Source organism: Pinus tabuliformis, chromosome 8 (assembly GCF_031772625.1).
Source record: "Pinus tabuliformis cultivar Carrire ecotype Pingquan chromosome 8, CPIR1, whole genome shotgun sequence".
NCBI classification, from domain to species: domain Eukaryota; kingdom Viridiplantae; phylum Streptophyta; class Pinopsida; order Pinales; family Pinaceae; genus Pinus; species Pinus tabuliformis.
In genome coordinates, this window is record NC_142294.1 from 611,236,302 (window position 1) to 611,252,827 (window position 16,526).

At 41.0% G+C, this 16,526-nt stretch overlaps 1 protein-coding gene across 1 annotated transcript; it reads left to right on the top strand.

Annotated features, from left to right (window-relative positions):
• Positions 1 to 13,148: 13,148 nt before the first annotated feature.
• On the top strand, positions 13,149 to 13,580 carry LOC149236983 (uncharacterized). Its single transcript, XM_089369100.1, has one exon. It carries the CDS (start codon positions 13,149 to 13,151, stop codon positions 13,578 to 13,580), a length of 432 nt encoding a protein of 143 aa, XP_089225226.1.
• The last annotated feature ends 2,946 nt before the right edge of the window (positions 13,581 to 16,526 follow it).

Sequence of the window (16,526 nt, forward strand, 5' to 3'; positions counted from 1 at the left end):
TAGCCAACCTGGTGGTGGTAAGGAAGAAAAATGGAGAAATTAGGCTTTGTGTCGACTTCAAAAATCTGAACAAGTGCTCTAGGAAAGATAACTATCCCCTACCCAAGATGGAACACTTGCTACAAAAGGTTTCAGGGTCTAGAGTCATGTCTTTCTTAGATGGATTTTCAGGTTACAATCAGATTGTTGTACATCCTGAAGATCAGGAAAAGACCGCCTTCACTACTCCTTAGGGTACTTTCATGTCCTCCAAGATGCCTTTTGGACTGATGAATGTTGGGGCCATGTTTCAGAGGGCCATGGACATAGCCTTCGTGGGAGAGAAGGACAAGTTTGTCCTTATTTATCTTGATGACATAACAATCTTCTCTAACAGCCAAAAAGACCATTTATAGCATTTGAAGAAGGTCTTCCTAAAGTGCAGACAGTTCGAAATCTCAGTAAACCCAAAGAAGTCATAGTTTGCTCTAGAAGAAGGCAAAATTCTGGGACATATTGTTTCCGCTGAAGGTGTGAAGATTGATCCAGCAAGGGTTCAAGCAATTCAGACACTGTCCATCCCAAGGTCAAAAAGGGGAATCCAATCCTTCCTGGGTAAGATCAACTTTGTAAGGAGGTTAATTCCAAACTTTGTAGAGTTAGTAAAGCACATCACTTCCATGCTGAAGAAAGGATTGAAGATAAAATGGACAGCTACTTCAAGAAGCTCTTTTGAAGCCATCAAGCAAGCTATCAGGGAAGCTCCCACTCTAATTAGCCCAGATTACACTAAGGAGTTTTGTATCTTCTCTTTTGTCTCTTATGATACACTGGAAACAGTTTTGTTATAGAAAAATGATGAAGGCATAGAGCACTTCATGGCCTTTTTGAGCAAAACTCTACGGGATGCTGAACTAAGGTATGACCTTATTGAGAAGCAAGCTTATGCTCTCATAGAATCTTTGAAAGCATTCAGGATTTATATTCTGCATCCCAAAGTAATTGCATATGTGCCATCAACCTCAATGAAAGATGTCTTAACTCGACTAGCTATTGAGGGAAAGAGGGCAAAATGAATTGCAAAATTCATAGAATTCGACATAGAGGTGAAGCCCACTAAGCTTGTCAAAGGCCAGGGCTTGGCTAAGCTCATGGCCGAAGAGAATTGTAGCTTGTTAGACATAAATTTCATGGGTCTAGATTCAGATGATGAGAAAACAAGGGGAGCATCTCTAGAGGAAAAGAAAAATCAGTCCTTGGCTGAAAATCTAGCCACATGCGAATGGTATGCCAGCATAGTTCATTTCTTGCAGAAGTTGGAATTTCCTCCAGGGCTTAGTTCAAGTCAAGCTCATACCACTAGACTTAGATCAGCCAAATTGTACATTGAAAAAAATCTTCTTTACTAGAAAGACCCATCAGGAATCCTCTTGAGGTGTCCAGATAAAGAATAATCTGTAGAGGTCATACACCAGTTCCATTCTAGCATCTGTGGTGGGCATCATTATTGGAAAAACACAGCTCACAAAATCTTTAGGGTTGGGTATTATTGGCCTACGTTGTTCTCTAATGTGTTTTCTTTTGTAAAAGCTTGTGACAAGTGCCAGAGGTTTGCAGGAAGACAACAACTAAAATCTCTGCCTTTGAAGCCAATACTGGTCAGTGGTCCCTTCCAATAGTGGGGCTTGGACTTTATAGGTGAGATCAACCCACATTCTAGTGGCCAACACAAATAGATCTTAGTAGCCACTGACTACTTCACCAAGTGGATTGAGGCTATACCCACTAAGAATGCCAATCATCAAGTTGTCATAAAGTACTTGAATGAGAATATTTTCACTAGATTTGGTTGCCCAACCAAACTAGTCACTGATAATGCAGCAGCTTTTAAGACAAAATAATTGATGGACATCGCTGAATCCATGGGCATTCAAGTGGTGCATTCTACCTCATATTATCCTCAAGGAAATGGCCTAGCAGAATCATATAACAAGAGTTTGGTAAGTATTCCAAGTTGAAGTTTGCACTATGGGCTGACAGAGTTTCCATCAAAAAGTCCATAGGAAATTCTCCATTTAAAATGGTTTATGGTGTTGATGTTGTTTTCCCTATCCAGATGATCCTCCCTGTGGCTAAGTTCTTGCAAGAAGAACAAGATGAAGAAAATGACATGGTAAGAAGAATGAATAGCCAAGTTCAATTACAGCAGATCAGAGAGCAACTGGTTGAGAAGTCACACGTCCATCATAAGAAAATCAAAGAAACCTTTGACAGGGAAGAAAAAGTGGAAAATTTCCAAGTTGGTGATTGGGTGCTCAAATGGGATGCATTGAAGGAAAAGAAAGGTAATCATGGCAAGTTTGACTCCTTATGGACAGGTCCTTTTGTGATCGCTCAAGTTCAGCGCAACAATACATTCATCCTGCACAATCTGGCAGGAGGAGACACTTTTGGTAACCCGGTAAACGGGAGGTTCTGAAACTCTATTTCATTTGAGCCCTTAAAACCTTATTATTGTACATATGTTTTTCTTTCAGTTTTTATGTTTATGCTAAAAAGTCTCCTTGCCCAATGGAACACTAGGGGGAAGATTCAATTTTGTTTTACAGGAAAGGCACTACTCTGTGATTCTTGAAACCTCACAGGGAGGATTTCATCCCCAGAAGGAGCCAGTGTTAACCTTGTTGGCATTTGGCCCAAAAATTGGATCCAAAACACTCCTAAGGTCTTCAAGAGTTGATTAAGATCCTCCCAATATCAAAACAATCATATGCCAAAAGCCCTTGGAGAGGCGGAAATACGCTATCAAGAGGCTAAAATACTCCAAAACAGTGGAAAAACAGAGTATTACGGGCGTGAACAGAGCAACGCACAGTTGTTGTTAGATCTGGCTGATCAACGACCCAGATCTAACTGGCTCAATCACAATCGACCAAGCTGAAGGGATAGTTAATCGACGAGTCACATCGATAGTCGTGGCGGTGGAAAGCATAATCTATAAATCCCCGGTGTTGAGCAATCAACGATTGCGATCGGATTGCATCGCTACATCACAACGGAACATTACCAAGAGTCGAGGGATCCACATTGCATCGCAGGTTCAAAATTGGCAGGAACATACGCCATGTTATATGAAGACCGTTGGTTGGAGCGATATGCGATTGCGATCAGAACGCATCGTAAGATGGCATCAGAATATTGTGGAGGAGCAGGGCCTCTATGTAAGTGGTAACGCTAACTACGATGAGTCCCAGACCCGAAAGGATTCAAGAATGAGATCCATAAGATTTGAAGTTCAGAGGAAGGCCAATTTTCATGTACTTACCGTGTTTTTAAGTATTTCAAAATACAAGGGGAACAAAGGGACCAGGCCGGCTGCGATAGATGACAGCAACCTAAGGGGCAGAACCAATGAGATAATAGGTCATGTTTAAGAAATTTTGAGGTCCGAAAAGAACAGAGGAGGGAGGGATTTACACAGTTGCAGCGTTTTATGTATGAAATAGAAAACATTCATGGTTATCATTTGAAAGGGACTATTGCAAGGATTTCATAGGCCCAATAGCCATTCCATTTGCAAGATCAGGTGGCCAACTATCCTTAGAAGCATTGTGCAGAAATGTTTACATGCTAGAAGAGGGATTCGACTGGGATACAACGGCCGACGGACAGATCCCAGAAAGGGAAAGAAAGGGGCCACAACACGCTGCAACCCAAATCAAATGAGATCATGGGGCATATTTAGCATGAGAGAGCTCCCAAGCATCACAGCAGGTTGCCCAAAATATCTGAAAATGGTTATTCCTCTGTCAGAAGAGGAAAACCACCGAGCCATGCCTGCCTATTAAGGGAATCAAATGGTTAAGGGTGTTAGAGTCGGTATTGTCATCCCTCCGTCAGAGATCAAATCCTCCTGTTGCATTTCATATCAGGTGTCTCACCCAGTCAGTTCCATTCCATTAGGTGCATAGATCATCTGATGGTAGTGGCATTCCTCCAGTTTCCCTCATGTTATCTACCTGTTGGCACATATTTGCTCATTTAAAAAAAAACATATACAGTCTCCTTTTAATCCTGAAAATTGCAAAGATTGTCTTTAGGGTTTCATGGTCAGTTAGGTCTAGGGTTTCATTAGGGTTTCATCAAAAAACATGTTAAATTGTCCAATAATTTCCAGTAGGCCATGAGGAGGTTTCAACATTAATAAATTGCATCTCCAAATGTTCGAAAATGTGTTTTTCCTCAAAACTCCATTTTGAGGAAAAAACAGAGTAATTAGTTTTAATTGTTAGAGAATCATGAAAATTTTGTTATCCTCATTGTAAATTCATTCATCTGCATCCTGGTTTGTTTCCTTAGCCTAGAAGCTCCAACACCTGCAAAAACAAGCAAGCTCAAGTCATTAAATTCATCACAAAGTGAAAAAACCAGTGAAAAAGTTCAAAAACCGGGTTTAAAGATAAACTCAAATCCAAAACATTATAAAAGTGGGTTTCATGAGCCAAAATTTCAAAAGCTCTTTGTTTATAAGCTATTCCTTCATGTGATAAGCTCATTTGCAAAAGAGAAGCAAGATAGAGCAAATTTGGTGAGCAAGTGAGAAATTGGGCAAAAATCTCTGTAAGAATACCAGTGCGACGCACTGGGCAGGAGGCGCGATGCATGCACCTGGCGGGGTGCACTGGGCCTTAGCACACAGTGCATTTTAACACGGGCGTGGCACATTGGTGGGGCGCAGTGCACTGGGCATGCTGCGCGGCGCATATAGCCAGGAAGCCCGAAATTTACCAAATCCTCTCCAAAATCACTCAAAACGCATTGATACAAGTAGGTTGAACTTCATTCATGGTTTGTCATACAAGATTAATGGTTGTTGATGGTGTGTGTTTCATGGTGCTTGTGTAAAACAATCAAACCCTACCTTTTAAAATACTTCAAAGAAAATTGCTGCTAGGGTTTCAAATAATTGTTTTGTCACCAAGTTCACTCCCTCATCTCATTTGTCCTTTGATTTCATCATTCCCTAAGTTCCCCTACCCCCCCAAAATCCCTTTCCCAAATTTCAGAATGTAAACCCCAAACCCTAATCCTATACAAGAACTCCCATAATATCCCATATTTCCCTAACTAAGTCTATCCCAACAGTCCCAAATTTCCCACTAGTTTTCCCCTCTCCTAACAATCCCTTGTTTCACTATTTTCCCTTGGTGGCAGAGATCAAGCACATCACCAAAAACAGTCCACCACAGTTTGACACATCAGCTCTTATTTCTTCAAGGCAATTTGTCTACCAGCAGTTATGGCATCTGATCCTTCATATGATTATGAAGAAGAGACCCAAAGTGACTCACCCATGGAGGGACATGCACCCAGGAGGCCTCATAGAGGTGGCAGACATATCAAAGAAGAACCTACCACTCTTGTCGAGTTGCAGGCCTACCCTCTTGCCATCTTTTGTTTCTAGCATCAGTCATGTTATGAATTTTGCGAAAAGGTTGCTAATATTCAGTTTCATCATGAGTTGGCCCGCTTATTTGTGTTGCATTTGCATGGTGATCAAGCCACTCTTGTTGGTGTTACTTTCACATTAACACCAGAAACCATTTCATTGGCAACTCGCATACCAAACATTGGAGAACCATGGAATAAGAGACAGAAGATTGACCGGCAACACTATGAACCATACATCAAACTTGGTTTTCTGAGGCAGCTCAAGATATTGTTTCCTTTTCGATTTCTCAAGGATGAGTATGCTCCTTTAATGAAACTCATCATGAAGTATTTCACCTGTGAGGGCCGGTTTTCCCGCTTGTATGCTTATCACATCAGGCTACCGATGCATTTCACTCGGGTGCGAATGATGAACATTCCTTATTTCATATGTTGAAACATAGAGAAGATGAACACTCTTGTGCAGCACAAGACGCTTCAGCAGCAGTTCAACAGTCTTTATCATTTTGCTTTCATCAAAATTGTGCTCGTTCATCAGCTTGGTTTACAGGGCGTCACTTGGGATGACTTCATCTCTCGCGAAATTTTCAGAGCTTCATAGGGACCTTCAGAGGTTGGGCATGAGACAGGTGGACCTTCCTATCAGCAGGGCCATGAGACTGCTAGTGTGCCGGTGTTCATCTCTTATCAGAGAGGCTCTAGACAGTTTTTTGCAGCAGCGAAGAAGCGAATGTTATCTCCACCTGGGGTGGAAGGGACCTCACTTCCTCCATCAACACAGTAGGTTCAGGACTGAGGCAAGAGGCCTCTACAGGAGGAAGGACCATCAAGTGAGCGAGAGACTAATTTCATCCTCATTGAGGGTGATGATACTAACATGGGCCCACAAAGTGCAAACCTTAGACAGATCATCAAGGAGCAGCAGGCGGACATTGATGCCTTGTCCACCAACTTGGATAGAGCCCAGTGGACTATACAGTATTTGGAGTAGAGGAACAAGAAGCTTGAGGATCAATGAGTGGTGATGGAGTTACAGAACATTCGGCAAAACCGCCAAAGTGCCTGAAGGAGGAGGGTGGAGTTGACTTCCTTGGAGCAAGAGATCAATGCCGATAGGGAGTCATGGCTCGAAAGAGTCAATATCCACTTGGAGAGGAAGCTGGAGAAGGCAATAAATGAGAAGAATATGCTTAGAAACTTTTCGTATCATTACTTGTCCCGAAACTTGGTGTGCCAAGCAAGAATTAGGAATTTGAAAGCAAAGCTAAAGAGAGCATCAAAGAGGCAAAAAGAGGATGAAGGAATTCAAATCTTGGCTGAGGCTTCCTTGGCCCATCACAGCACTTGATAGAGAAGACTCAGCCCAAATTTCAAGAAATTCGGAGAATTTTTGCATTTTTGGTAAATTTTTGGCACAAAAAATAGAGTTTTCCTCCCTATGCGCCGCACCACGTGGTGCTTGATTTTGCTAGAGGGCTCCAAATCACAAAAACATTGCATTTCTAGATTTTTCATGAAAGGTTATGCTTGCCTACCTATGGCCAAGAAATTTTGGCAGGTTTTGAGCCCTCAAAAGGTCGAAAAACACTCAAAAAATGACCTCACTGCCCCTATTTTGACACACATGAATCAGTGTTGGGAGAATGGAATTTTTAGGGGGAGGGGGGGTGGGGAATCGAGGCCAAATTGAAAAATTCCACTTGGGTTGTAAAGTAGACAGGCATACCTTTCCATCAAGCACACTTGGAGCTCATTTGGACATTAGGAAGGCCTCCAAAAGTGGGTCCAAATAGGTGTTATTCATAGAGAATTAGGCGCGGCGCATAGAGGAAAAATTGCTAGTTTGACCAAGTTTTTCTCTGTTTTTTGCCCAGCTTTGCCTAGTTTGACTTTTTCACTTTCCTAATGGCAAATTTATGATGTAATTTGACGAACATTGATGTATTATGATGTAAATATGTTTGATTTTCACTTGTAGAGCTAGATTCATCAGTTTAGAGGTTGTTTGAAAATGAATGAATCAGTTCCCTTGTTTTTAGAAGCATGTTGTTATCTTGCCTAGTTTCTAGTTCTCAATTTAGAATCAGTTGGATTAGGTCCTAGACTCATGAGCTCGAACCCTAGAAGCGAGGAGGAGCTATGTTTGTCTATATTATGTTGTTTTTCAGTCATTAGCATGGTTGGACTCTTGAGAAAGCTTTGAGATTCATTGTACATTCATTTTCAGTATTTTGGCTAAGGAATTGAGACTAGGATTTGCAGCACTCTTTGGGGTTCATGTGGCAATTTGTATTGGTACAGTGCTTCTCTTTGTAATTGTGAATTTTGTTTATGTATGCCATCATCTATCTTATTTCTTCTGAACTAAACAAACAAGAGTGTAAGTAGAATTCATTGAAAGTGCAATGCTCTACTTGAGGTTTGCTTTAGTTGTTTGATGTTTTCAGCTATTTGTGGAGGATTCTTGATTTCTCTTGCCCTCTTCAACACCTCACCTATCTTTTCCCTCCATCTAATTAAAATTTAAGTGCCAAAACGATCGCCTACCTTGCCCCATCGAGATCTCTGCAGAACTGAGCCTCAATCCCCGCACCCCAAAATTTGCTTTTCCCTTGATTCCAACAAAAACCCCAAAAAATAAAATCAAATCCTTGCACTTCATGTCTAGCCTAGAATTAGTTTTTATTGTATTCATCTCAGGCCCCATCGATTATCTTATGTTGAGATTGACCCGGAGAGAGCCCTCTCTTGTCCTCATAGGGCTAGCTACGAGGCTGAGCATGGTTTGATGTTGGCCCTGGATCCTACCTTTTCAGCCTGAGGTAAATCTAGGCCCTAACATAGTGGCGGCCATACTAGGGAACTGAATTATTGTTTGTTGGTATTCTTCGTTTTATAAACTACAGACGGAGCCTGAAGATTAGCCAGGTAGCCTTCGAAACGCTCTTGCTTTGCATTAGCGCAAGTAGATAAATGCTACTTCAGCCAATCTCTGGTCTAGTCTTATAAACGGAGTATCTAACTTGCAGATCACCCCAGTACTTATGAGAATTCTAATCTTTTGGATGATAATTTTAGGATTTGATAAGTTTAGGTCATCCGTAATTGCGTCTAGTTCAAGAATTCCCACCGAACCTCCTTTCATTCCTACCATTCCTATGCAGCCTACTATTTCTCATCAAAAATCTGCAGTAGTATCACCTCCATCTACTCCTTCTACTCCTAAAATAGCCAAGATTGCTTCACCTCCGCATACACTTCCTCATACCCCCCATACATCAACTCCACCTACTCCCCCAACATCCCCAAGACCGATTGCAAATCCACCAAGAGCAATGGTTGCTCGTCTTGCGCCTCTTGTACTGCCTCAAAATATGGATGATATGCCGACCAGTTATCAAAGCAAAATTCCTTTGTTTGATGGCACCCCTCATGGTGTCACAACTTAGCAACATGTGGACAGAATGACGGATTTCTTCAATTTTCATGAGATTGATGCAGAAAATGTAACCATGAGACTGTTTGTACAAACATTTGGTGGTGAAGTAAGGAAATGGTTCAGGGCCCTGCCGGCTGCAAGTGTCACTACACTGGCTGATCTACAGAGACAATTCTTAAACCGTTGGGAAGTGAAGAAAAATCCCCTTCAGATTCTTTTCGAGTACGAGCGCATCAAATGAAATGCTGGTGAGTCTATTCAAGATTACTACATTAGATCCAATTCAGTTTACAATGCGATCCCTGATCACCTAAAGCCACCCATGGGGCTAGCCTTGATTAAGTTTCCAGACGGTTTTGACACTCATATGGCTTACCAATTAAGAGAAAGAGATCCGGCTACATTAGAAGACATGCAGAATATTGATGTCAATGTTGAAGCAAATCTATTGGCCAAAAGAGCTAGAGCAAGAGCTGAAAAGAAAGTTACAATAAAAGAAGAATCTTCCTCATCAGATCAAGTGCTTCGAAAGGTGGAACAGATGTTAAATAGACTAAAACTTCACAAGCCTGAACCACAGATCAGAAATCCTAATTTCCGTGGCCAGCAGTAGCTCCAATATAAGATCAAACAAAGAGAGCAGCGAGCCCAAGATCAAACAGCGCAGTAGCAAGTGCAGACACCTCTACAACAGAATGTTGTACTTGGTCCGAAATCAGAAGAGGAGGAGAATGTGATTGGAGAAGAAAATCATTTCTTTACGCCCGATGACATGCCAATTTACATCACTGAAGATGAGGAGTACTCCGCGAATCCAACTGAACGAGGGGATGAAACTTTTATTTTGGCAAATGAGACGGTTCTTGAGGAAGAGTCCGATGATTACCAAAGAGGTTATATGAATTCTTTATCAGCTCATCAATGGCAATATTCACTTTGAAATAGAGATGTGCCTGTAAATCCAATTCAGAAAAGGAAGGAGGCAGCAACGTCAAAGAATGATCCTCCCAATGTGTAGAAAAAGGGAAAAGAGAAAGATGATCCTAGCAGCAGCAAAACGACATCAGTGAATGGAAGACCAACCCAACCAAATGTGTCAAAGGAAAAATGGAAAAGAAGGATGTTCCAGCAAAAGAGGTAGAAAAAGTTTCAGTTTTTAACTTAGAAAATGAATTTGCTAAGTTGAAAATTTCCATTCCTTTGACCGAGTTGATGAAGAACATCAATTATAAAGTTTAGGTGTCTAAAATTTATAGCTTAGATCCATCATCAGATATGGTAAACGTGGAGGATGAAAATCCCGAATTGATCTTTGGGCCAGCTTTGGAAGGTCAGTCCCAAGATAGTGATGTTTCTCCTTTCTACATCATTCTCAGGGTGCATGACTTTATTTTACATAATGCTATGTTTGATTCCAGAGCTTCTCATAATCTTATGCCGAAAGCCATCATGGAGAAATTGGGATTAGATGTCACTAGGAAATACCATGACCTTTACTCTTTCGATTCTGATATAGTAAGGTGCATTGGGCTTATCAAAGATTTGGTGGTCGGTTTGGATCAGATTCTGGCCAAAAATGTTTTGATGGACGTGGTGGTGGCGGATATACCTCCCAGATTTGGCATGCTTCTTTCCAGATCTTGGGGAGAAAAGATTAAAGAGACAATGCAACTTGATTTCTCCTATGCTACGATTTCCGTGTTCAGTCAGATGAGGAAACTATACCGAGAGCAGAAAATGAAGTACATGATCACTAGTAAGGAGAAACTGGTAAATCATCTGATCAACTATGTACATACTGATCTAGAGTCATTTGTTTTGTATTCAGATATTTTTAATGATGTAAATAGCCAACTAGTGGAAGTAGAAGACATACCTGAGATTGTTAAATAATGAATCCATACAGCTGAAGATAGTTTTTAGTAGAGGAGGAATGACCTGTTATAGAGTTTTGTGAACCCAACATTATAGAGCAAGAGGTGAAGGAAAAATATATTAGTTTGTTATCATCATTTACTGATGTATTTGCTTGGGATTATTTAGATTTGAAGGCTTATGACACGAGCATAATTCAACGTGTGATCTCGATCAAGCCAAATCAAAAGCCTTTTCGCCACAAGCTAAGAAGAATAAATCCAAAGCTGTTGCAATCAATCGAAAAGGAAGTGAACAGGTTGTACAAAGCTGGTATCATAGTTCCCATCAGATTTTCAGAGTGGATTTCAAACTTGGTGTCTGTCCGCAAGAAAACGGGTGAGATCCGGTTATGCATTGATTTTAGAAATCTGAACAAAGTTTCCTTGAAAGACAATTATCCATTGCCCAAGATGGATCACATACTTCAGTGAGTAGTTGGAGCATCACGGATGTCACTACTTGACGGTTATTTGGGTTATAACCAAATTTTGGTCGACGAGTATGATCGTGACAAAACAACGTTCACCACTCCGTGGGGAACTTTTCATTATGGAAAGATGCCATTTGGATTGAAAAATGCTGGTGAAACCTTTCAACGGGCAATGGATATAGCATTTGCCAATGAAAAAGATGTTTTTCTAGTTGTTTATCTTGACGACTTAACAATTTTCTCTAATACAGATGAAGAGCACCTCTATCATCTGAAAATTGTTTTTCAACAGTGTAGCAGATATGGCATCTCGCTCAATCCAAAGAAAATCTTGTTTGCCATGGATGAAGGCAAGCTTCTCGGGCATATTATCTCAAAGGAGGGCATCCGATTCGATCCAACACGAGTGGAGGCCATTCAAAAGATTGATTTCCCATGAAGTAAGAAAGAAATCCAATCCTTCAACGGTAAGATTAATTTCTTATGTTGCTTTGTGCCCAATCTTGCAGAACACTTAAGAGAAATCACAAACATGTTGAAAAAGGATAGTGAAGTAAGGTGGACCGAGGAAGCAGTTAAGTCTTTTAATTTGGTAAAATTAGCTCTTTATTCAGCTCCAGTTTTGATCAGCCCGGACTATACTCAGGATTTTATTTTGTTTTCCTTTGCCTCGAATCATACTATGGCAATAGTCTTGATGCAGAAAAGAGACCAGCTCGAAAAGCCAATTGCATTCTTCAGTAGAACCATAAGGGATGCTGCATTGAAGTATAATATTATTGAAAAACAGGCCCTTGCATTGGTTAAAGCATTAAAAGATTTTCGGGCTTATATTTTGCATTCTCACATCCTTGCTTATGTTCCTAATGCTGCTGTCAAAGATGTCCCAGTGCAAATAGATTCAGAGGGAAGGAGAGGCAAATGGATTGCTGCCTTGCTGGAATATGATGTAGAAATCAAATTGACAAAGTTCATTAAAGGACAAGTGCTGGAAAAACTTATGGCTGAGTCAAACGTGCATGCTTTGGACATTAATCTAATTTCTTCTATGTTCGAGGAAGATGAAGAAAATCTGCCCACTCAAGTATCAGAAATTTTCCTCCTTTCTCCTTGGTATTCGGACATTGTTTTTGTGCTTCAAAATTTGTCATCACCTCATGAAATGGCCAAGAAAAAAAGTAGGACATTCAAGTTGAAGGTTGAAAAATTTTGTATCTTGAATGGTGCACTTTATTGGAAAGATCCTGGTGGTGACCTACTAAATCGTTTGGTAGAAGAAGAGGCGAAACAAGTGATGGAAGATTTTCACAAAGGAGATTGTGGAGGCCATCTTTTCTGGAAGACAACAGCCAATAAAATCTTGAGAGTGGGGTATTATGGGCTAAGTCTATCTGCTGATGTATATAAAACAGTGGCTAGCTGTCACGAATGTAAAATTTTTCAAGGTAAGTGGAAGTTGCAGCCTTTACCACTCAAGCCCATTGAAGTGAGCGCTCCATTTCAACAGTGGGGTTTGGATTTTATTGGTGAGATCCATCCTTCTTCTTCAGCTCAGCATAAGTGGATTCTCACAGCAACAGATTATTTCACCAAATGGATAAAGGCAATTCCAACAAGGCAGCAACCGATTCGGTAATTATTTCATTTCTTGAAAACAACATTTTGTCTCGTTTTGGATGTCCAAATAAGTTGATCACTGACAATGCAGCAGCTTTTAAATCGAAATGAATGATTGATTTTTGTCATAAGTATCAAATCACTTTGGGGCATTCGACAGCCTATTACCCACAAGGTAATGGTTTGGCGGAATCCTCCAACAAATCTCTTGTCAACATCATCAAAAAGCTACTAGAAACTAACAAGAAGAGCTGGCACAAAAAGCTGATCAATGCACTTTGGGCAGACAGGGTAAGTCAAAAGAAATCCATTGGCATGTCTCCTTTTGAACTTGTGTACGATGTGGACACAGTCTTCCCGACCTCTTTGGCTATCCCGATGGTGAAATTGTTGCAAGAAGCTGGAGGTGAGGATGATGGTTTGCAGCGGAGGATCAACCAAATGATACATTTGCAGCAAACGAGAGAAGAGGTATTTCAGCACACTTCCAAGCTGCAAGAAAGAATTAAGAGGATATATGACTGGAAAGCAAAGGTGGACAGGTTTGAAATCGGAGATATCGTGTTAAAGTGGGATGCAAGAAATGAAGAGAAGGCTAAGCACAGAAAATCTAAAAATCTTTGGAAAGGACCATACAAGATTGCTGCACATTGGTGCCAGAATGCTTTCCTTTTGCAAGAGCTGAATGGTGAAGACTATCCTAGTGGGCCGGCCAATGGTTGGCTTCTCAAACGGTATATTGTGTAAACTATTTTCTGTTGTCCTATTCATCATTGTATATACCGGTTTGTTTAAATTCCATTGCAAGAGTGTGTTGTCTTCATTCTTCGGCTTGGGGCCTGAGGTGAAGGCTATAAAGCTGAAGTTTAATTTCAGTTTTGGTTTGGATTGTTAGAGTCAAGTTTTCAGGTCAATTCCAGTCTTGAAAATGAGTCAATTTGAGTCACGTTCAGTCCTGAAATTGAGTTTTTAAGTCAAGAGTTCAATTTTTTTGTTTCGAAGTTATTGACTCCATAGCCCAATGGACGAAGGCACTGCCTGCTTTCCCAGAGATCTGTAGTTCTTGGCACCTCCAAGGAGCTACCATCCCCATCGGAGCTAATGTTAGAGTCAGTATTGTCATCCCTCCGTCAAAGATCAAATCCTCTTGTTGCATTTCATATTAGGTGTCCCGCCCAGTCATTTGCATTAAATTAGGTGCATTCCTCCAGTTTCCCTCATGTTATCTACTTGCTGGCACATATTTGCTAATTTAAAAAAAACATACACAATCTCCTTTTTATCCTGAAAATTGCAAAGATTGTCTTTAGGGTTTCATGGTCAGTTAGGTTTAGGGTTTCATTATTGTTTCGTCAAAAAATGTGTTAAATTGTCCAATAATTGCCAGCAGGCCATGAGGAGGTTTCAACATCAATAAATTGCATCACCAAATGTTCGAAAATGTGTTTTTCAACAGAGTATTTAGCTTTAATTGTTAGAAAATCATGAAAATTTTGTTATCCTCATTGTAAATTCATTCATCTGCATCCTGGTTTCTTTCCTTAGCCCAGAAGCTCCAACACCTGCAAAAACAAGCAAGCTCAGGTCATTAAATTCATCACAAAGTGAAAAAAGCAGTGAAAAAGTTCAAAAACAGAGTTTAAAGATAAAGTCAAATCCAAAACATTATAAAAGTGGGTTTCATGAGCCAAAATTTCAAAAGCTCTTTGTTTATAAGTTATTCTTTCATGTGATAAGCTCATTTGCAAAATAGAAGCAAGATAGAGCAAATTTGGTGAGCAAGTGAGAAATTGGGCGAAAATATCTGTAAGAATATCGGCGCGACACACTGGACAGGAGGCGAGGTGCATACAGCCGGTGCGGCGCACTGGGCAGGAGGCGTGGTGCATACAGCCGGCGCGACGCACTGGGCCTTAGCACTCGGTGCATTTTAACACGGGCACGGTGCATTGGTGGGGTGCGACGCACTGGGCATGTTGTGCGGCGCATACAACCAGGAAGCCCGAAATTTACCAAATCCGCTCCAAAATCGCTCAAAACGCAATGATACTAGTAGGTTGAACTTCATTCATGGTTTTTCGTACAAGATTAATGGTTGTTGATGGTGTGTGTTTCATGGTGCTTGTGTAAAACAATCAAACCTTACCTTTTAAAATGCTTTAAAGAAAATTGTTGCTAGGGTTTCAAATCACTATTTTTTCACCAAGTTCACTCCCTCGTCTCATTTTTCCTTTGATTTCATCACTCCCTAAGTTCCCCTACCCCCTAAGTTCATTAATTCCCTATCCCAAAATACCTTTCCCAAATTTCCAAATGTAAACCCCAAACCCTAATCCTATACAAGAACTCCCATAATATCCCATATTTCCCTAACTAAGTCTATCCCAACAATCCCAAATTTCCCACTAGTTTTCCCCTCTCCTAACAATCCCTTGTTTCACTATTTTCCCTTGGTGGCAGAGATCAAGCACATCACCAAAAATAGTCCACCACAGTTTGACACATCAACTCTTATTTCTTCAAGGCAATTTGTCTACTAGTAGTTATGGCATCTGATCCTTCATATGATTATGAAGAACAGACCCAAAGTGACTCACCCACGGAGGGACATGCACCTAGGAGGCCTCATAGAGGTGGCAAACATATCAGAGAAGAACCTACCACTCTTGCTGAGTTACAGGCCTGCCCTCTTTCCATCTTTTATTTCTAGCATCAGTCATGTTATGAATTTGCGAAAAGGTTTCTAATATTCAGTTTCATCATGAGTTGGCCCGCTTATTTGTGTTGCATTTGGATGGTGATCAAGCCACTCTTGCTGGTGTTACTTTCACATTAACACCAGAAACCATTTCATTGGCAACTGGTATACCAAACATTAGAGAACCATGGAATATGAGACAGAAGATTGACCAGCAACACTATGAACCATACATCAAACCTGGTTTTCTGAGGCAGCTCAAGAGAGTGTTTCCTTTCCAGTTTCTCAAGTATGAGTATGCTCCTTTAATGAAACTCATCATGAAGTATTTCACTTGTGAGGGCCAGTTCTCCCACTTGTATGCTTATCACATCAGGCTACTGATGCATTTCACTCGAGTGCGAATGATGAACATTCCTTATTTCATATGCCGAAACATAGAGAAGATGACCAATCTTGTGCAGCACAAGACGCTTCAACAACAGTTCAACAGTCTTCATCATTTTTCTCTCATCAAAATTGTGGTCTTTCATCATCTTGGTTTACAGGGCATCACTTGGGATGACTTCATCTCTCGTGAAATTTTCAGAGCTTCACAGGGACCTTCAGAGGTTGGGCATGAGACAAGTGGACCTTCTTATCAGCAGGGCCATGAGATCGGTAGTGTGCCGGTGTTCATCTCCTATCAGAGAGGCTCTAGACGGTTGTTTGCAGTGGCGAAGCGAGTGTTATCTCCACCAAGGGTGGAAGGGGCCTCGCTTCCTCTATCAGCACAGCAGGTTCAGGGCCGACGCAAGAGGCCTCTACAGGAGGAAGGACCATCAGATGAGCGAGAGACTGATTTCATCCTCTATGAGGGTGATGATATTGACATGGGCCCACAAAGTGAAAACCTTAGACAGATCATCAAGGAGCAGCAGGGGGACATTGATGCCTTGTCCACCAACTTTGATAGACCCCAGTGGACTATACAGTATTTGAAGCAGAGGAACAAG